General features: G+C 48.6%; 1 protein-coding gene across 3 annotated transcripts in view; it reads left to right on the top strand.

Moving 5' to 3' along the window:
- The window catches only part of ACAN (aggrecan), a 71,610-nt gene that overhangs the window by 18,116 nt on the left and 37,056 nt on the right, over positions 1-16,438 (top strand). For all 3 annotated transcript variants that reach the window (XM_025392340.1, XM_025392341.1, XM_025392339.1), the window contains exon 2: positions 14,189-14,265. In XM_025392340.1, the coding sequence (XP_025248125.1) occupies positions 14,196-14,265 (70 nt within the window). In that variant the 5' untranslated portion in view covers positions 14,189-14,195. The remainder of the gene's footprint in view (positions 1-14,188; positions 14,266-16,438) is intronic.

Here is a 16,438-nt window from a genome sequence, read left to right as displayed (position 1 = left end):
CAATATTGTAGGATTTATTCCCACATTGCATCCCTGCCTCACACAGGGAGCCCCTGGGGGTAGATTCACAGCTGGTCCATCTGTAGATCCTGTCAGCACCTGCTACAGAGTCTTCCATATGGTGGGTGTTTGACAGAGGAAAGGAAAAAGGAGGAAAGCCAAGAAGTGCTTGGAGCTTTTCTGGATGAAAGGCAATTATTCCTGCCATGTGAGGGCCAGAAAGAAGGCTATCCCAAGGAGGAAAAGCAGTGTCACTGGAGGATGCCCATGGGTTGAAGAGGTCTTGTTCACTGTCCAATCGGCCAACATTGAACCATCCTGGGCAGGATGTACTGACCTGATGGATCAGGGTGGGAGGTGTCCAAGACCACCCTCTGGTTCAGTAATTTGCTAGAACAGCTCACAGAACTCAACAAAACTGTTACACTCACAGTTACAGTTTATTACAGCAAAAGGATACAGATGAAAATCAGCAAAGAGAAGAGGCACCAAGGGCAGGGGCCAGGAGAGACCAGGCATGAGCTTCCAGTTGTCCTCTCCTAGAGGAGTCATGCAGACAGCATAGCCTTCTCCCAGAAATAATATGTGCAACATCCACAGAGTCTTGCTAACCACAGAAGCTCACCTGAGCCTTGGTGTTCAGGGGTTTTATGGGCTGTGGTCATATAGACATGGCTGACCTTGGTCTCCAGTCCCTCCAGAGGTCAGATTGATACTTCATGCCCCAATGTCCCCACCATACATCACACCATTAGCTTAGGCCATCCAGCATGGCCCAAGACTCCCACATAAACAGATTCTTATTAGACAGGACATTCCAAGGGCTTAGAGGTTACCTCCTGGCAGCCAGGGTCAAGGGCCCAACCTTTGTTTGGGCAAGGTTAATCCTTTGCTGCACAGAAGGACTGCTCTGTGAATGCCCTGAAATCATGCACAAAATCCCATGAATGTGGGCAACGTTTCCTAAGAACTGTGTCCATGACTTCCATCAGCTCTCAAAGAGAACCATGATCCAAGGAGCTAACTACATGTTTTCTATGAGGTGAGGTCCTTCCCAGACCCTAGAATCAGGGGACATAATTAGGGTCAAAATAATGAGGTTGGTCTACAGATAACTCATCTCCTTTCTTACCTTTGACTAGATCCAAGGACTGAACTCCAAGAACCTGAGGATCTGTCCCCAAAACTGAAAGGATTGGACTGGTCACCCCTTGTTTCCCTCCAGCCACACCCCAGGCACCTGGCTCTTGCTTTGTCCAGAAATTCAGCTATAGCCCCACACATCTGATGGCCCTTTCTGGCCAACAGGCATTTCCATCAGGACCCTCAGCTACCAGGCATATTTATTGGAGCTCGCTTTTTAAACCTGGTTCAATTTCCACGCAGGGAGGCTACCAAAGCGTCACACTGGGTCCCCCAGCCCCTTCTCACAGAGGAAAGATCTCTCTGTCCTGCGGGGTTGGCAGGCAGCACCAAGTAAAGGGAATTTAGCTCTTGGCCCAAGATCCCTGCTCAGGAAAGGTGCTTGCGCCTGATGGAAACTTTGGGCTGAAGTATACTCCTTTCCAAAAACTCAGGTCTGATATTTACACAAAGTCTGAAATTAATGCAGAGAAAACTTCCAAGTACTTGGGCTGAAGCAGAAGGCTGAGAACAGGAAGGGGCTGGTCCCTGGTACTAGTTTTGGTTTTTTGGTGGGTTTTTTTTGTGGGTTTTTTTGTTTTTTTGTTTTTTTCCACAGAACAGGGCAAAGCCGAGTGTCCCTGGGTGAGTGAAGCAGGAGCGTTAATCATGCCCAGTGCTTCTCCACTTTAAACTGGGGAATTTGCAATTGAGAGTAGGGAGGGGTAAGAATCCGGAAAAGGCTGATGGTGTTCAGCCAAATTCATCCTTCGCATGCCCACCCTTCTCCAGGCACATGCTTTGGGCCATCCACGGCTGCAGCCACCCCATCCTTAGGAAGCGCCACTAGGCTTCCTTTCTGGTGCCTGGCCTCAGCATCACTCCCAGCCCCTTGGAGATGCAGCCTTCATTCAGCACACAGCTTAGCTCTGAATTCTATTTTGTCCCTGGATGCTATCTCTGGGGTCACCTACTACTCCCTGCTTGGTGATCCAGGCCCATCCTTCTCCACTCTTGCACCTCTTTTAGCAGAAAAGGAGTGAGAATGGATACTTCCATGGGTCATGTGCATGCTCCCAGCTACCCCTGACAGCTCTACTCAGAGCTACCCTCCCTCCTGGGGCTTCTTATGTGTTCCAAGGCTGAGGCAGGAAGGCTGTGAGATCAGGTGACACTCAACAGTTATGATCAGTCTTAAGATTAACACTCCTTCTACTTCCAAATCTAATACAAAGGGACATTGCCTAGTGATTAAGAGGCATTCATTCATTCAACAAATACTTGTTGAGCAGCTACTATGTGCCAAGCACTGTTCTAGGCACTGGGAATATAGCAGTGAGAAAAACAGATAAAACTCCCTGCCCTCATGGGGTGTATATTCGAGTAGCTGAAATAGACAATGAACAAACAAACAAACATAAAAGGACAATAATTTCAAATAATAATAATGCTATAGGACAAGTGTGGTGGCTCATGCCTATAATCCCAGCGTTTTAGGAAGCCAAGTCAAGTGAATCACCTGAGGTCAGGAGTTCAAGAACAGCCTGGCCAGCATGGTGAAACCACGTCTCTACTAAAAATACAAAAATTAGCCAGACGTGGTGGCACACACCTGTAATCCCAGCTACTTGGGAGGCTGATGCAGGAGAGTTGCTTGAGCTCGGGAGGTGGAGGTTGCAGTGAGCCAAGATCTGACATGCCTTCAGCACCACTGCACTCCAGCCTGGCTGACAGAGCAAGACTCTGTCTTTAAAAAAAAAAAAAAAAAAAAAGGCTATAAATAGACTATAACAGGGTAACATGATAGGGAGGGAGGGATAGGGGAGCAGGGTAGTCAAGGAAAGGACATTTAAACAGGCTAGAATGACAATGGCCAACGAGGGAAAGATCCAGAAGTGTGTGCCAGAAGAAGAAAGAGCAAGCACAAAACCCTTAGGACAAAATCAGCTAGTGTGGTCAAGGCACAGCTAGAATGTGGCAGGGTTGAGGGTTTGGGGAATAGAGGTATGAGACGTGGTCTGGGAAGGAGTAGGAGCGGATCATATGGGGCCTCACAGGCCCTGGGAAGGAGCTGGATTTTTCTCCAAGAACATTCATCCTTTTCTGCCATGAAATCCATCTAGGCCCATCCTTCTCCACTGTTGCACCTTTTTTAGCAGAAAAGGAGTGAGAATGGGTATTTCCATGGGCCATGTGCATGCTCCCGGCTACCCTTGACAGCTCTACTCAGAGCTACTCCCTCCAGCAGGATCAGACTACCCAGGGAACATGAGAACTTCTGGTGGGTGATTTGGAGGGAATAAGAGGAAGTTCCAAGTAAGTTGCCACAAGGAGTCATCACTCTCTCTCTTCTCCTAACTGGAAATCAGTAATTTCCAGAGGCCTCACCCATGAAAATTCTGGCCAAAGATGCCAAGAAACTTGCCCAAATTCACCCAGATAGCACATTATAAGTCAAAGGTATGAATTCAGGTTGTGTTCTTAAGATACTCACCTTCTAGTATACCACGTTATCTCCCAAGAGGCTTGAGAAGAGGCTATTCAGGAAACTGCATAGAGACTGGGTCCAAAGTAGACCTCAGAGAGAAGATGAAGAATAGCGTATCTCTTGTCCCAACAGGTCCAAGTCAAAGAGGTATTACTAGCATGGACATATATCAGTGAGTGAAGGGAATCACAACAGAGACGCCAGAGAGGGGAGAAACCGGTATCATCTTTTCTGTGCTACAAGTCCTAAACCCCAGTCTGCTCCTTCTACTTCCGATGTGCCCACCCCCACCTCCAGAAGCAGGCAGAGCCTTCACCTAAAAGCTCTCACAGCCTTCAGCAAACCAAGGCCAGCTCTGTTTTTATTGTTTGACCAGCGTCCGCCTGGCTCCTGGTCAGGACAATGAGGTTGGCCTCAGACTGGCACTGGCAGAAACAGCTCCTTGGGCTGATTTCAGAAGCTGAAGTTTCGAAGAGGCTTCAAAACACTCCTCTCCCTGCCCCTCTGTGATCAGCAACACAGGAAGCAGCAGGAGATGGTCAGCTCTTCCAACTGCCAGAGGTACACGGTCTCCGTGGTAGGGTGGGACTTTAGAAAAGGTTAGAGACTCAGCTCACGTTGGGGGCTCTGCTGACTACCCATAGGTTGACTAGTAGGAATCCAGATATTTTTGAGCAGATGATGATCACGCTTTTGTAGGTGCTGGCTGAGACATGGCCCATGTAATCAGAAATGACTTGATTAGAGCTCTAGAAAAAGCTTATCCTGAAAACCTCTGGAGGAAGTTAATAGGACTGTCTGCAGCCCTGCCATGCAGCAGGGCATGTGTATAGTGGCCTTTTTTTTTTTGAGCCCCTGGAAAATTTGCCTGAAGGACGCTGTGGAAGAGCCACCACGCTGGGCTGTGGAAGCCAGCTTTGCAGGAGACCTCTGGAGACATAGGGAAAGCCAGGACTCAGAGCCCCAGCAGGGCCCTGCCCTGTGGATGGAATGTTCAAGAGTGGGTCAGGACTCCCACTTGGGAGCCCCCTCCTCCAAACTGGACCCTGTGTTACTCATTGGCAAGATCCCACCAACCCTGCCCATATTCCAGGCTCTCTGCCCATATTCCCGGGCAGAACTGGAAGAGATTTGGGTTTCCCTCTCTCGTGAACTAATTAGTGATGCATTTTCCCATCTACCAACCCCTAAAACTTTCTAGATCTGAAATTCCATGAGAACATTCCCCTTGTCCCCCTTGATTTATATTTGTTACCTAGTATGTTGTCTCCCCCTTAAAATGTGTTTGTTGACTGAATAATGGAATGAATGGGTAAAGCTAATGAATGTAAAGGGACTGGAAATGCTGAGAAAACCATAACGTTATAGCCACAGGACCTGGATTCCAAACCAAACTCAGCCACTCACTATCTGTGTGACTTTGGGCATGTTGTCTAACCTCTCTGAGCCATTGTCTTACTACCTATGAAGATTGTCCTAAGGATAAGAAATGGCATATGTACAACTCAGAGAGCAGTTCCTGACATACAGCAGGCCCTTCCTAAAGATGGCCCCTAGATTGTTCCTGAAGCCATGGCATAAGTGGATTCTGGCTATAAAATGCCCACTGTTGCCTGAAGATAGAGAGGGGGTGACTGCCCTCCCTGACCACAGAGAAGCTCTGAGAGCTCTGTGGCAAGCCGTGGAGATGGCAGTGGCAGATTAGGTTCTTACTTTACAGTCCACAGTTTTATTTGAACTCACATCCTAGTCCTGGGGTGAATAGAGGAATGATCCCTAGGCTAAAATAGTTGGCGGGGTGGGGAGTCCTATTGTTTGCTATCATTGCAGAACAAATGACCATTCACCTACAGCATCATTTAAATTAGATATAGATGCAAATTTTATGTGGGTGGCACTTCTTATCAGGCTAGCACCCATTAGTTGGGCGGCTACTTTGTGCAGAGACTGACCTCAGTCCCCCTTTCACTTGGACCATCATTTAAATTAGATATAGATGCAAATTGTATGTGAGTGGCACTCCTTATCAGGCTAGCACCCATTAGTTGGGTGGCTACTATGTGCTAAGACTGGCCTCGGTGCCCATAGTAGGTGCTTAGTGTATCCATATTAGATGAAATGCAGTGAGGGGCATACACGATGCAGGTGTTCTCACTCCTCAGTGAGGGAGGAACCAGCCAGACAAGCCTTGAGAAAGGAGGCAACTTAGCATCTCTCATTTAAGTCCTGCAGCGTCCTATGCTATGTGATAGAGCCTATCTTATCAGCACTTTAGAGGTAAGGAAATTGAGCCTCTGAGAGGTTAAATAATTGAGCCAAGGTCATATGCTCATAGGAAAGTGTCAGAGCTGCGATTCAGCCACATCTGTCTGACTCAGAGTCATGCTCTTTCTGTTGCACCAGCCCTGCTCCCAACCTGGCCATTACACCCACCCATGCACACATCCCTTAAGTGGTTGGCCTGGTAGTTTAAGACAACAGTGGAAAAGAAGCCACAAGCCAGGATGAGTCTGCTAATAAGTTGGTTGTAACAACAAGAAATGACAAAGGACATAGGCAGAGAGGAGAGAGTTTCAGGCTGGGGGAGGTTTCCAGGTGGTGGCATTTGCACAGGACCTCAAGGAAGGTGGGATTAGGTCAGACATGGAGCTAAAGAGAGAGTGTTTTTTGGAGGAGTGGAACTGTGTGAGCAAAAGAAGAGAGGGAAAGAACAAGGCCAACCCTAGCCGCAGATTTAAATAGGGCACTGCCAGGGTATAAGGCCCATGCCACATCGGCAGTCAAGTAACAAGTACAGCCTGCAGTTATGACACCCTCCATGGTGTCATTTCTCAGTTTCTTATTTTCTTTTCTTGCAGCTCCACTACCTGAGCCTTCTTTTGCTCCCCAGAGAGCCTCCCCTCGCTTCTGTTAGACGTGTGCACCACCCTCCCAACCTCACAGCTCTCCTTTCTGCCTTTTCCTCCCTAGCACAGTGAGGGCACGGGGGCATCTTTCTGAATAGGCTGGACCTTCCCAGAGAATGTGCTTAGCAGGCAAGCGAAACCCTTGTGCATTGCCCTGGATGTTGCAGCAGAACAGCAAGCGATGAGCAGGTCTCTGGCCACGAGGGTGGCCGAGAGGGTGGAGATGCAGCTCCTTCTGTCCCCAGAAGTTAAGAAGGTGGAACTCTCCTCTGCACTGCGTGGAGCTGGCATTTAGAATCTCAGAGAACTCCAGAGCTAATTCTCCCAACCTGCCCCCATTTCAGAGATGGAAAATCCAAGGCTCGGGGTCAGGCAGCCGTTTTAGTCAGGGTCAAGGTTAGGACCCAGAGCCCACTCACTCATGTCTGCTATCTCTGGATACAGGTTTGTCTGTACCCACTAGGCTAGAAGCAACTCCAAGGAAAAACCTTTCTTTCCCTTCACTGGGCCCCTCTGTGTTAGCACAGAGCTACTCAAGGCCAATCCTAGATGAAAGTATGGCCTTGAAGAGTTTATCTGCAGCACTCCCCACCCCGCTGCCTACTGCCTTTTTCACAGGACCCACACACTTGCCCGGAACGGAGGAAAACACTTGTGGGATTTGACTTAAGATGCTTCAGTGATGACAGGGCAAGTAACAAATTTGGAAAAAGGAAATGAAAGATATGGAAAAAGACAAGGTGTTGAAGAAGGTGGGGAGAAGAGAAAGAGGAGGAAATGCCAAAAGAGTATTAGCATCTACAAAAATTACCTTCACAATTTCCCTGGGAGTGACGTTTGCATGAGGATCCCAATTTACAGAAGGGAAAACTGTAAACTGAGGCCTTACATGAGTTTCCTGGTGAGTTAGGACAGAACTGGGACTGAAATCAGCTTCCTGGCATCCCGTTTCTACACCATCCCACCATGTCTGTTTAGAGTATGTGGGAAGTTGTCAGCTGCGGTTGGGGTGACTCTGACCAGATGTGCTCTTGGTGTAGGGTCCCTGGCCTTTTCCCTATACTAGGTTTGAAATCCCAGCCTCAAGTGCACGTGCTACTGCGTTTATGCACAGCTATCAGGATGATCTTGTCCATGAGCGAGTGACAAGAGAAGAGATGCCATTGGGAAATTAGGCTGCAAATAAGTGATGTGCTGGTGGCTGGTGACTGCAGGAATGGGGAACCTTGGTCCTTTGGAATCCATCTTCTAGGACTTAAGTCAGGGACACAGAGCCACTTGGTTGCAGGCAGATCTTACTGATCCATCAGTCTACCAAACCCCAACGTCTACTTGCTCATCTAACAAGGAGGTGTCAAATACTATTTTGTGTTATTCCTGGTGAGTTAGCATAGAGGGATTTTGTTTTAATTTAAGCCTTGATTTTCAGCCTCTCGGAGGTCACGGTCTGCATGGTGAGACAAAGTTAGCACACATAAAACAACAGAAGAAAAATTAGGTGCTAAAGAGCGTGTAGAAAGTCATAGCTGGGGGAATAGAACCCAGGGCCAAGGGCTGGTGAGGCGTCAGGGAGGAGGCCTGCAGGGTCTGGGAGGGTGAGGCGGGCATTCGCATAGCCAGCAAACATTTGCTGAGTCTACACTGATGTGGACTCAGGCTGGGCCAGGGGAGGTGACATGGAGATGAACATGGCCTGACCATACCCTAGGGCTGGCAAAGTGGCCTTGGTTTTATGGCCAGCCTCAATGCCCCCAGGGACACATGAAGGACAGCACAATGAATGGAGAATGAGACTTCATTCAAAGGAAAGAAAAGTGCTCATTATCCTTCCCCAGCCCGTTTCTTTCTTTACTATTATAGTCATGCAATATTTAACAGGGATGCATTCTGAGAAATGCATTCTTAGGCAATTTTGTCATCCAGCAACATGTGCAGTGGAGACCCCTCCACTAAAATGTACTTACACAAACCCGGATGGTACAGCCTACTACACTCCTAGGCCATATGGTATAGCCTAGTGCTCCTAGGTGACACACCCATACAGCATGTTACAAAACTGTGTTTTTACTGTACCTTCTATATGTTTAGATAGGTTTAGATACACAAATACCTCCCTTTGTATATACAAGGTACAGTAAAAATCCCATATAAAAGATAAACAATGGTACACCTATAGGGCGTTTATCATGAACAGAGCTTGCAGGACTGGAAGTTGCTCTGGATGGGTGCGTGAGTGAGTGGTAAGTGAACGCTAAGGCCTAGGACATTACTATACACTGGTGTAGACTTTATAGACACTGTACACTTAGGCTACACTAAATTTGTAAAAATAAATAAAGTAATTGCACTATGACGTTACAACGGCTACAACGTCACCAGGTGATTGGCGTTTGTGAGCCCCATTAGAATCTTACAGGACCATCATCGTATGTACAGTTCGTTGTTGACTGAAATGTTATGTGACCCATGGCTGTAGTTACTTCAGTAGTGTGCTGGTAAATCCACTCTCAAAAAGGAAAAGAAAGAAAAAGGAAAAGAAGAGGTCTTACCTTGTTGATAGTGTCTGCTGATATACATGGTGTATATACTCCCATCATAACCAGTTTCACACTACCAGTGTGATGTCACCAAACACAAAATTGGAAAGAGATGCGTAAAATGGACTCTAGCTGGCTGGTGTCAGTTGGCTGTAGCATAACACTGGTTTTCCTTGGAGCCCTGGGAAGGGGTGACCCAGATTGTTCCTCCTCTGGGCCGCAAATGGCCTGACCTTCCCAACGTCACATGCTGCACTGAAGCGTTACCATTAATCAATACAGCCATGCACATCACAAGCAAGCAGTGTGTCTCTAGCTGAGACTTACTGAATGTGAAGTGGTAGTGGTCTACCTCATTCAGCCGGGCACCACCTAGGTGCTCATCACATATGAGCCTCCAGTCCCATCCTCAGCCCTCCTCCCCTCAAGGCCTTGTTGGAGGAGATTACTTCTAAGGATGTACGGGCCACCATTTGTTCATTCATTCATTCATTCATTCATTCATTCATTCATTCAACAGACATTTCATCTCTCTGTGCCACACACTACATTGGGTGCCAGGGAGACAATGGAGAACAAGACAGACACAGCAGCTACCTTATGAAGTTCGTTAATGCTGGGAATTGTGAGGGCCAGGTCCCCTGGCGCTGGGTTCTCGTTTTGGCTCCACTTCCAACCTACCATATGGCCTTGAGCAACTCAGTCTCCTCCTTGGGCCTCAGTTTCTTCACCTGTAAAATGAGGAAGTTAGGCTTGATGTTCACTAAGGTCTATCACAGCTTAGACCTTCTGTGGCTCCAGGGGGTAAAGAGAGGTCCAGAAGGCCACCACAGGAGGAAGGGTTGGTTGGAGGGACCAGGAATGTCTCCATGGAAGAACAGCAGACAGGAGGCAGACTGGACCTCTGAAGATTCACCATGAGTCCTGTGAAAGAGGAGGGGATGTGTTTTGTGGGGCTCCTGATGGTGGAACTCTTGGGTGGAAATTATAATGTGGGTGAGCCATTTTGACTCAATCTTGAAAGTTCTTGAGCACAATTGGAGCTACTCCGCCATGGAATGGGCCACCTTGTGAAGGAATGAGCACCTACCATGCAATCAGAGGCTAAAGCTGCATATACAGGATTCATGGCAGGGAGGTCATAATTGTAAAGCATCATGATCATCAGTAGTGAAGGAATGAAAGAAAAGAAGTTGTGTGGTCCATTGTGTTATGTGGAAAAGGCAACTAGCATGCAAAAAGATTACAATTACAAAAAACCACAAGTAGATACCTGAAAGAAAAAAAAAAGACTTGAATGACCAGGTAAGGTGGCTCACACCTATAATCCCAGCACTTTGGGAGGCCAAAGTGGGTGGATCACTTGAGGACAGGAGTTTGAGACCAGCCTGCCCAACATGGTGAAACCCTGTCTCTACCAAAAAATACAAAAATTAGCCAGGCATGGTGACACATACCTGTAGTCCCAGCTACTCGATGGCTGAGGCAGGACAATTGCTTGAACCTGGGAGGCAGAGGTTGCAGTGAGCCAAGATCATGCCACTGTACTCCAGCCTGGGTGGCTAGAAGGCAAACTATCAAAACACTAATAATGAGGATTTGGATTGTAGATGATGGTCATTTTTTTCCCATTGTCCTGTTTTCCAAATGTTTGGTAGTATGGTAATGTTGTTTTTGAAATGAACGCTGCTTTATTATTTATGGAAAGTCATCTAGTCCAACCCTCATCCTGGGACAGGAAGCCTCTCTACAACCACTAAACTCTCTTCCAATCCCCCAGTTCTGAGAGGCTCACTCAGGCCTGACAACCAGGGAGGTGGGAGGAAAGTTGCATTGATGGATGCTTGCTGAGTGCCAGAGCCTGTGCTGGGTGCAGAGCCAAAGAAACAGTGTCCAGCCTTGAAGAGGGATGATGGCTGTCACATTATCTCACTCAGTCTTTGAAACAGCCATGGGGCAGGTCCTGGATTATTAAGCAGTAGGGGTCCACGCAGGTCGAGGAGGGATCTCCAATGCACATGTTGCTGGAAGAGGCATTCAGGGAGAGTAGGTGAGCTGCCTGTTCAATCCCATAATTTGATGGAATACAGGCCAAGACCTTGGCCAGGTAGACAACCATGAGATAGAGTCTGGCTGATGAGGAGATGAAGGTTTCCTTGTCTCCAACCGGGACACATGCAGGCATGCTCACACAGCCTCAGCTCAAGCTAAAAGCACCTCACTTTCCCCTACCAAATCTCCACATAATTCTCTCCGAGAAAGTCAGTTCTTTGATGATGGACCCAAACCACATGGGTCTCACCTGACCTTCACCCAGCATCCCCTTCCTGCTCCCCAAGCTCCCCTCTCCGTTTCAGGCTCCCTGTCCCCTTCCTCTGCCTCACCTATGCAGTCGCCCCGTCAGCACCTAATTCAGCTTCCCATGGAGAAAGGTCTCCCTGTTGACAGGGCCGTGCTGGGACTCGGGGCTGCCAAAGTCAGTCTTCTTGCATAAAAGGCTCAGTGAGTTCTGGAGACACTTGGAAACCAGACAGAATGGAATTTCTCCCTATTTTCTTTACAGCTGAGAAAACACACAAAAACACAAGAGCATATTTATTGCGATATTTCTATCCCAAAGTTTGTCTTTAAAAAAAAAAAGAAAGAAAGAAAATTAGTTTCTCTACCCACTCCACCCCTATCCCCCCACCCCCACTCTCCCCCTCCCCACCTCTTTTCATTCCTTCCCATTTCCTGGTCTAGGCCAGGGAGAGAAATCAAGCCGTCCAAGCCCCACAGAGCACTCCTACAACCCCGGACAATGTCCAGCTTGTTCAGAGAGTGAGGGAAGAAACACAGCTCCGAAAACATACACACAACCTCCCAATGAAGGGTGTTCTGAGGGAAGAACAGGCGGGCCTTGTGTCTGAACACGAATCCCTGAGGCTCTGGGAAGAGAGGAGCCGGAAAGTCTAGACCCCTCCCCAGAGCGAAGACACCTTGCCCTCTGCCTTCTGGGGAACTATTTCCCAGCCGCCACTGGTCACACGGAGCTTGAACGAGAGCCCCTCATGGTGCCACAGCCTGGAGCCAGAGACTTTCCTTTAAAAGGCAGCATCTAGGTAGAAAAATCCCTAAGGAGACACAAGGGGCTACTTCTCAGAACCTTGGGATTTTCCAGACTTTCTCCAGTGTGAGGATGACGTGCCTCATGCATTCACCTCATACGCCCAGCATCACCCATAGACAGCCCTTTCATTTCTGGGGTGACTCGTATATGTAGCATAGGTGGTAGAAAGATGTCACGCTCAATCGACAGGCAGAAACAGTCACTCGGAGTCCTGGGCCTACCCTGCCCCTGCCCCTGGCATTCCTGAATAGGAACACCAGTGCCCTCCCAACACCCCTCCTGAGCCTAGGGACTCCTGGGGTGCTCCCCTTGTCCCCAAATCCATCCAGCCCCAGCTAGCAGTGAATGAGCCAAGAGCGACACCTGCTGGGCCATTGGGCTCTGATAGAGCAAAGGTCTGGGAACGCCACGGGCGTTGCTGAAAGCTCCACTCTTCTTTAGTCCCAGATCCTCCATCTGCGCCAAGGTTCCCTCCCTCTGTGATGCAAACACTTCTTAAACCAAAAGGGCAGGGTAGGTGCTGATGCAAGTCCATCCAACAGAACAACTCGGGGAACATCACCAGGCATGCGCCGTGGAGGGAAGGTCAGATGAGGGGTCTGTAATGAGACTGCACGTGTTCTAGGCAGCAGTGCTCCATCTTGGCTGCACCTTAGAACCTTCCAAGCTCTAAAAATCCTGAGGTCCAGGCTGAAGCCCAGGTGATTTCAATGTGCAGCTGAGGTTGAGAGCACTGCTCCGATGGGTCTCCTGTACATTCTGTTGGGTCCTATGCTGGAGTCAGGGTTCCAATTGTGCACGTTTACACTGTGGTTGTCACAGACCTCTGTACTTACCATGTCAGCTTTCCAGCAGATGACACTAAGGAAGGTTTGTCTTTCTAATCCACATGAAGTCATTGAACTAGCAGGAGAGCTACAGCATCCTAGGTCTAATTTCTCTCCTAAAATATTAATCCATTCATCCCACAGCCTCCTCAAGAGCTCTCTAGGTGAATATCTTTTCCCTGCCATGAACCAGGCCCCTAAACCTTGCCTGAAACCTTGGAGGCTGGTCCATTCTAAAACACACATGATCTCTGGATTTGAAGTTGGTGGCAGGACCAGGTTTCATTAGGAGTGTTGAGCAACTCATCACTTCTCTGGGCCTGGAGGACTGTATTAGTCAGTGTTCTCCAAGGAAACAAACCAACAGGACACATGCACACAAACACACACATACCCCCCCCACCGACACACACACATGCACAAGACAGAGAGAGAGAGAGAATTATTATAAGGAATGGGTTCATGCAATTATAGAGGCTGGCAAGTACCAAGGTCTGCATGGTAAGTTGGTAAGCTAGACCAGGAGACCTGGCGTGTAGTTCTAGTCCAAGTTCGAAGGCTTGAGACCCACACAAACTGACTGGGGTAGTTTCAGTTTGAAAGTCAGTAAGCTTGAGATCTAGGAAGAGTTGATGCTTCAGTTCAAGTCCAAAGGGAAGAAAAAGCAATGTTCTAGCTCAAAGGCCATCAAGCACGAAGAATTCTCTCTCGCTCTCAGGGGAGGTCAGTCTTTTCTCTCTATTCAGTCTTCAACCGATTGGACAAGACCCTCCCACATTAGGGAGGACCATCTGCTTTATTCAGTCTACTGATTCCAATGTCAATGTCATCCAGAAACACCCTCACAGACATACCCAAAACAATGCTTGACCAAATGTCTGGGTGCCCCGGCTCAGTCAAGTTGACTCATAAAATTAACCATCACAGGAACTCATTGAGATGAGACTTCACTGACTGAAAGATGGGAGGTTAGGTTTATTAACCTAATGCCTGGAATTAAACTGGGAAACCTGTGAAGGTTTTGTGAGGGAAGAATTCTTGAGGAAAATATCTCACAAACCATGTGCAGCCTCCTCCTCTGGAGATGATTCCAGGTCCTTGGGTGTGGAATTATCACTTCGCATCATATGTCACATGACTCTACTTGACCTCACCAAGCCTTCACTGTCTAAATAATGCCTCTGCCTCCCCTCTTCCAGGTGAACTATGACCACTTTACTCTGGGTTTTCGTGACTCTGAGGGTCATTGCTGCAGCTGTCACTGTAGAAACTTCAGGTGAGGACATTCCTATACAAGTCTCACGTATTCAGTAGGCATGAGTACTGGGTTTGAGTACTGGGTACTGACCCTGGTGCTACTGGTCCCAGGGATATAATTTCCCCTTTCCAGGCCTTTTCCTGGCCCCACCCTTCCCCTATTGATGCATGCATAACTGTGATGGGACAGCACCCATGCGCGGGCACACGCGTCCAGGAGCCTCGCTCAGATAACACTGCTCCTGGCTGCCCTCGAGCCCCGACAGCTGGCAGGGAGAGGTCCAGGCAGGTGTCCTCCTTCCCTCCATGGATCTCAGTGAGGACTGCTGCACACTGAGCTTGCAGGAGGGGCAGGACATAGACAAACCAGTGGAGACAGGGCCATTGAGGGAGGATTGGCTGGAGCACCACAGAAGAAAGGTCACTTGAGAGACAGCCAGAGAAAAGCCCCAGGGAGTCAGACAGGTATGTGCCTTTTTTGCAAACCATCCTCGGAAGCCCCAGCCTGGTCTCGTGCATGTGGCAGGCGCTGGGTCTACTGCTAATCGAGCACTGGACCAAATGAGCAAACCCTCCACTGACCCTAGGATGGGCTTGACCCCAGAAGGGAAGTTATATCTCCCCTAGGCCCAGATAAGAGAGGACTCTGCTCTTGGCTGTGTATTTTAGAGGCCCCCACTGGCCCTCCTCCAGCCTCAACCCTCTCCAAAGGAAGGGGAGTCAGTAGGGCCAATGTGTCCACCCAAATCTGCACTTCTCCTTTACAGCACATTCTGGGGTCCCAGGATGCCCAGAATTTCCTATCCAAATGGGCCCAGGCCACATCCAGGGCCTGCATGGGTCCATCCTCCTATGGGGACACCACACCTCTGGTGGGAACCACCCTGGGCCCAAGGGAGGGGCTAAGGAGTGGCTGTTTGTATGGGGTGTGGGCAGAGCAGGGCTGTGGGGCTGAGACCAGCACAGCAGCACATGAGACCCCCTCACAGTGCAGTCAGTATGGGAAAAAGAAGGGGGCCCAGCTCCCCATGCTCTCACCCAGTCACTATATCCCAAGGCAAAACACCAAGGAATCCAAGAATTCTGAATTTAAATCTTTTCTTTCAGGTCATTTTGAAAGGTATCATTGTCAAATAGGAAGATAGGACATAGAACTTAACAATCTGTTGGCCTGATTTACAACTTTTGCATCTGTAGACATATGGGACAAGGGCCTTCATTTGTACTGTTGCTGGGAGACCCACAGCCATGCAGCCCCTGGCTGTACCCAGGGGTGGTCTGCCCACACAGGGAAACCAGTTCATGAGGTTTGAGTGAGGCTTTAAAAACTGCTGAGCTGGGCACCACGGTCCCTTTCAGCTCTCCCCTGAGAACCACTACTGCTAAAACCAAGCCATGTCCAGGGTGCAAGGGCCCAGCACTCGGAGGAAGATGCCTGTGGAAGGGGCTGGTGGGACTGTCCGGGACATCAGAAGGTTAAAGGCTGGACTCCAAGCATTCCTGGCTCCCCTGCCCTTGCCCTGTGATGTATCTACCACCCACAAATATTTGAAACTTTTTTTTTTTTTTTGAGACGGAGTCTTGCTCTGTCGCCCAGGCTGAAGTGCAGTGGCGTGATCTCGGCTCACTGCAACCTCCGCCTCCCGGGTTCACGCCATTCTCCTGCCTCAGCCTCCCCGAGCAGCTGGGACTACAGGCACCCAACACCACAGCCGGCTAATTTTTTTATATATATGTATTTTTAGTAGAGACAGGGTTTCCCCATGTTAGCCAGCATGATCTCAATCTCCTGACCTCATGATCCACCCGCCTCGGCCTCCCAAAGTGCTGGGATTACAGGTGTGAGACACCGCGCCCAGCCTGAAACATTTTTTATTTCAACCTGTAGGCTCTCCTGAAAGCACAGGTTTCATACATGTATGAGTCTCCATGAAAGCTGCTATTTTTTTTTTTTTTTTTTGAAAGCTGTTTTTGTTTTTTCCCCTTCTTTTTTTTTTTTTTTTTGGAAAGCTGTTTTTTTTCCCCCCATTCCCAGCAGATCTTTTACTTCTAACAAGATTTGGTAAGCTTGTTGCACCTCCCCTATTGACATTTTCCATTATGTTAACATTTTTGGAGTCTGATCCTACCCCATCGCCTCTCCTGCATCTGACTCTTTGCGCACCAAAATGTCTGATCTTCTCGGCTGCTTC

Source organism: Theropithecus gelada, chromosome 7b (assembly GCF_003255815.1).
Source record: "Theropithecus gelada isolate Dixy chromosome 7b, Tgel_1.0, whole genome shotgun sequence".
NCBI classification, from domain to species: Eukaryota; Metazoa; Chordata; class Mammalia; order Primates; family Cercopithecidae; genus Theropithecus; species Theropithecus gelada.
This window is presented reverse-complemented; position numbering and strand designations above follow the sequence as displayed.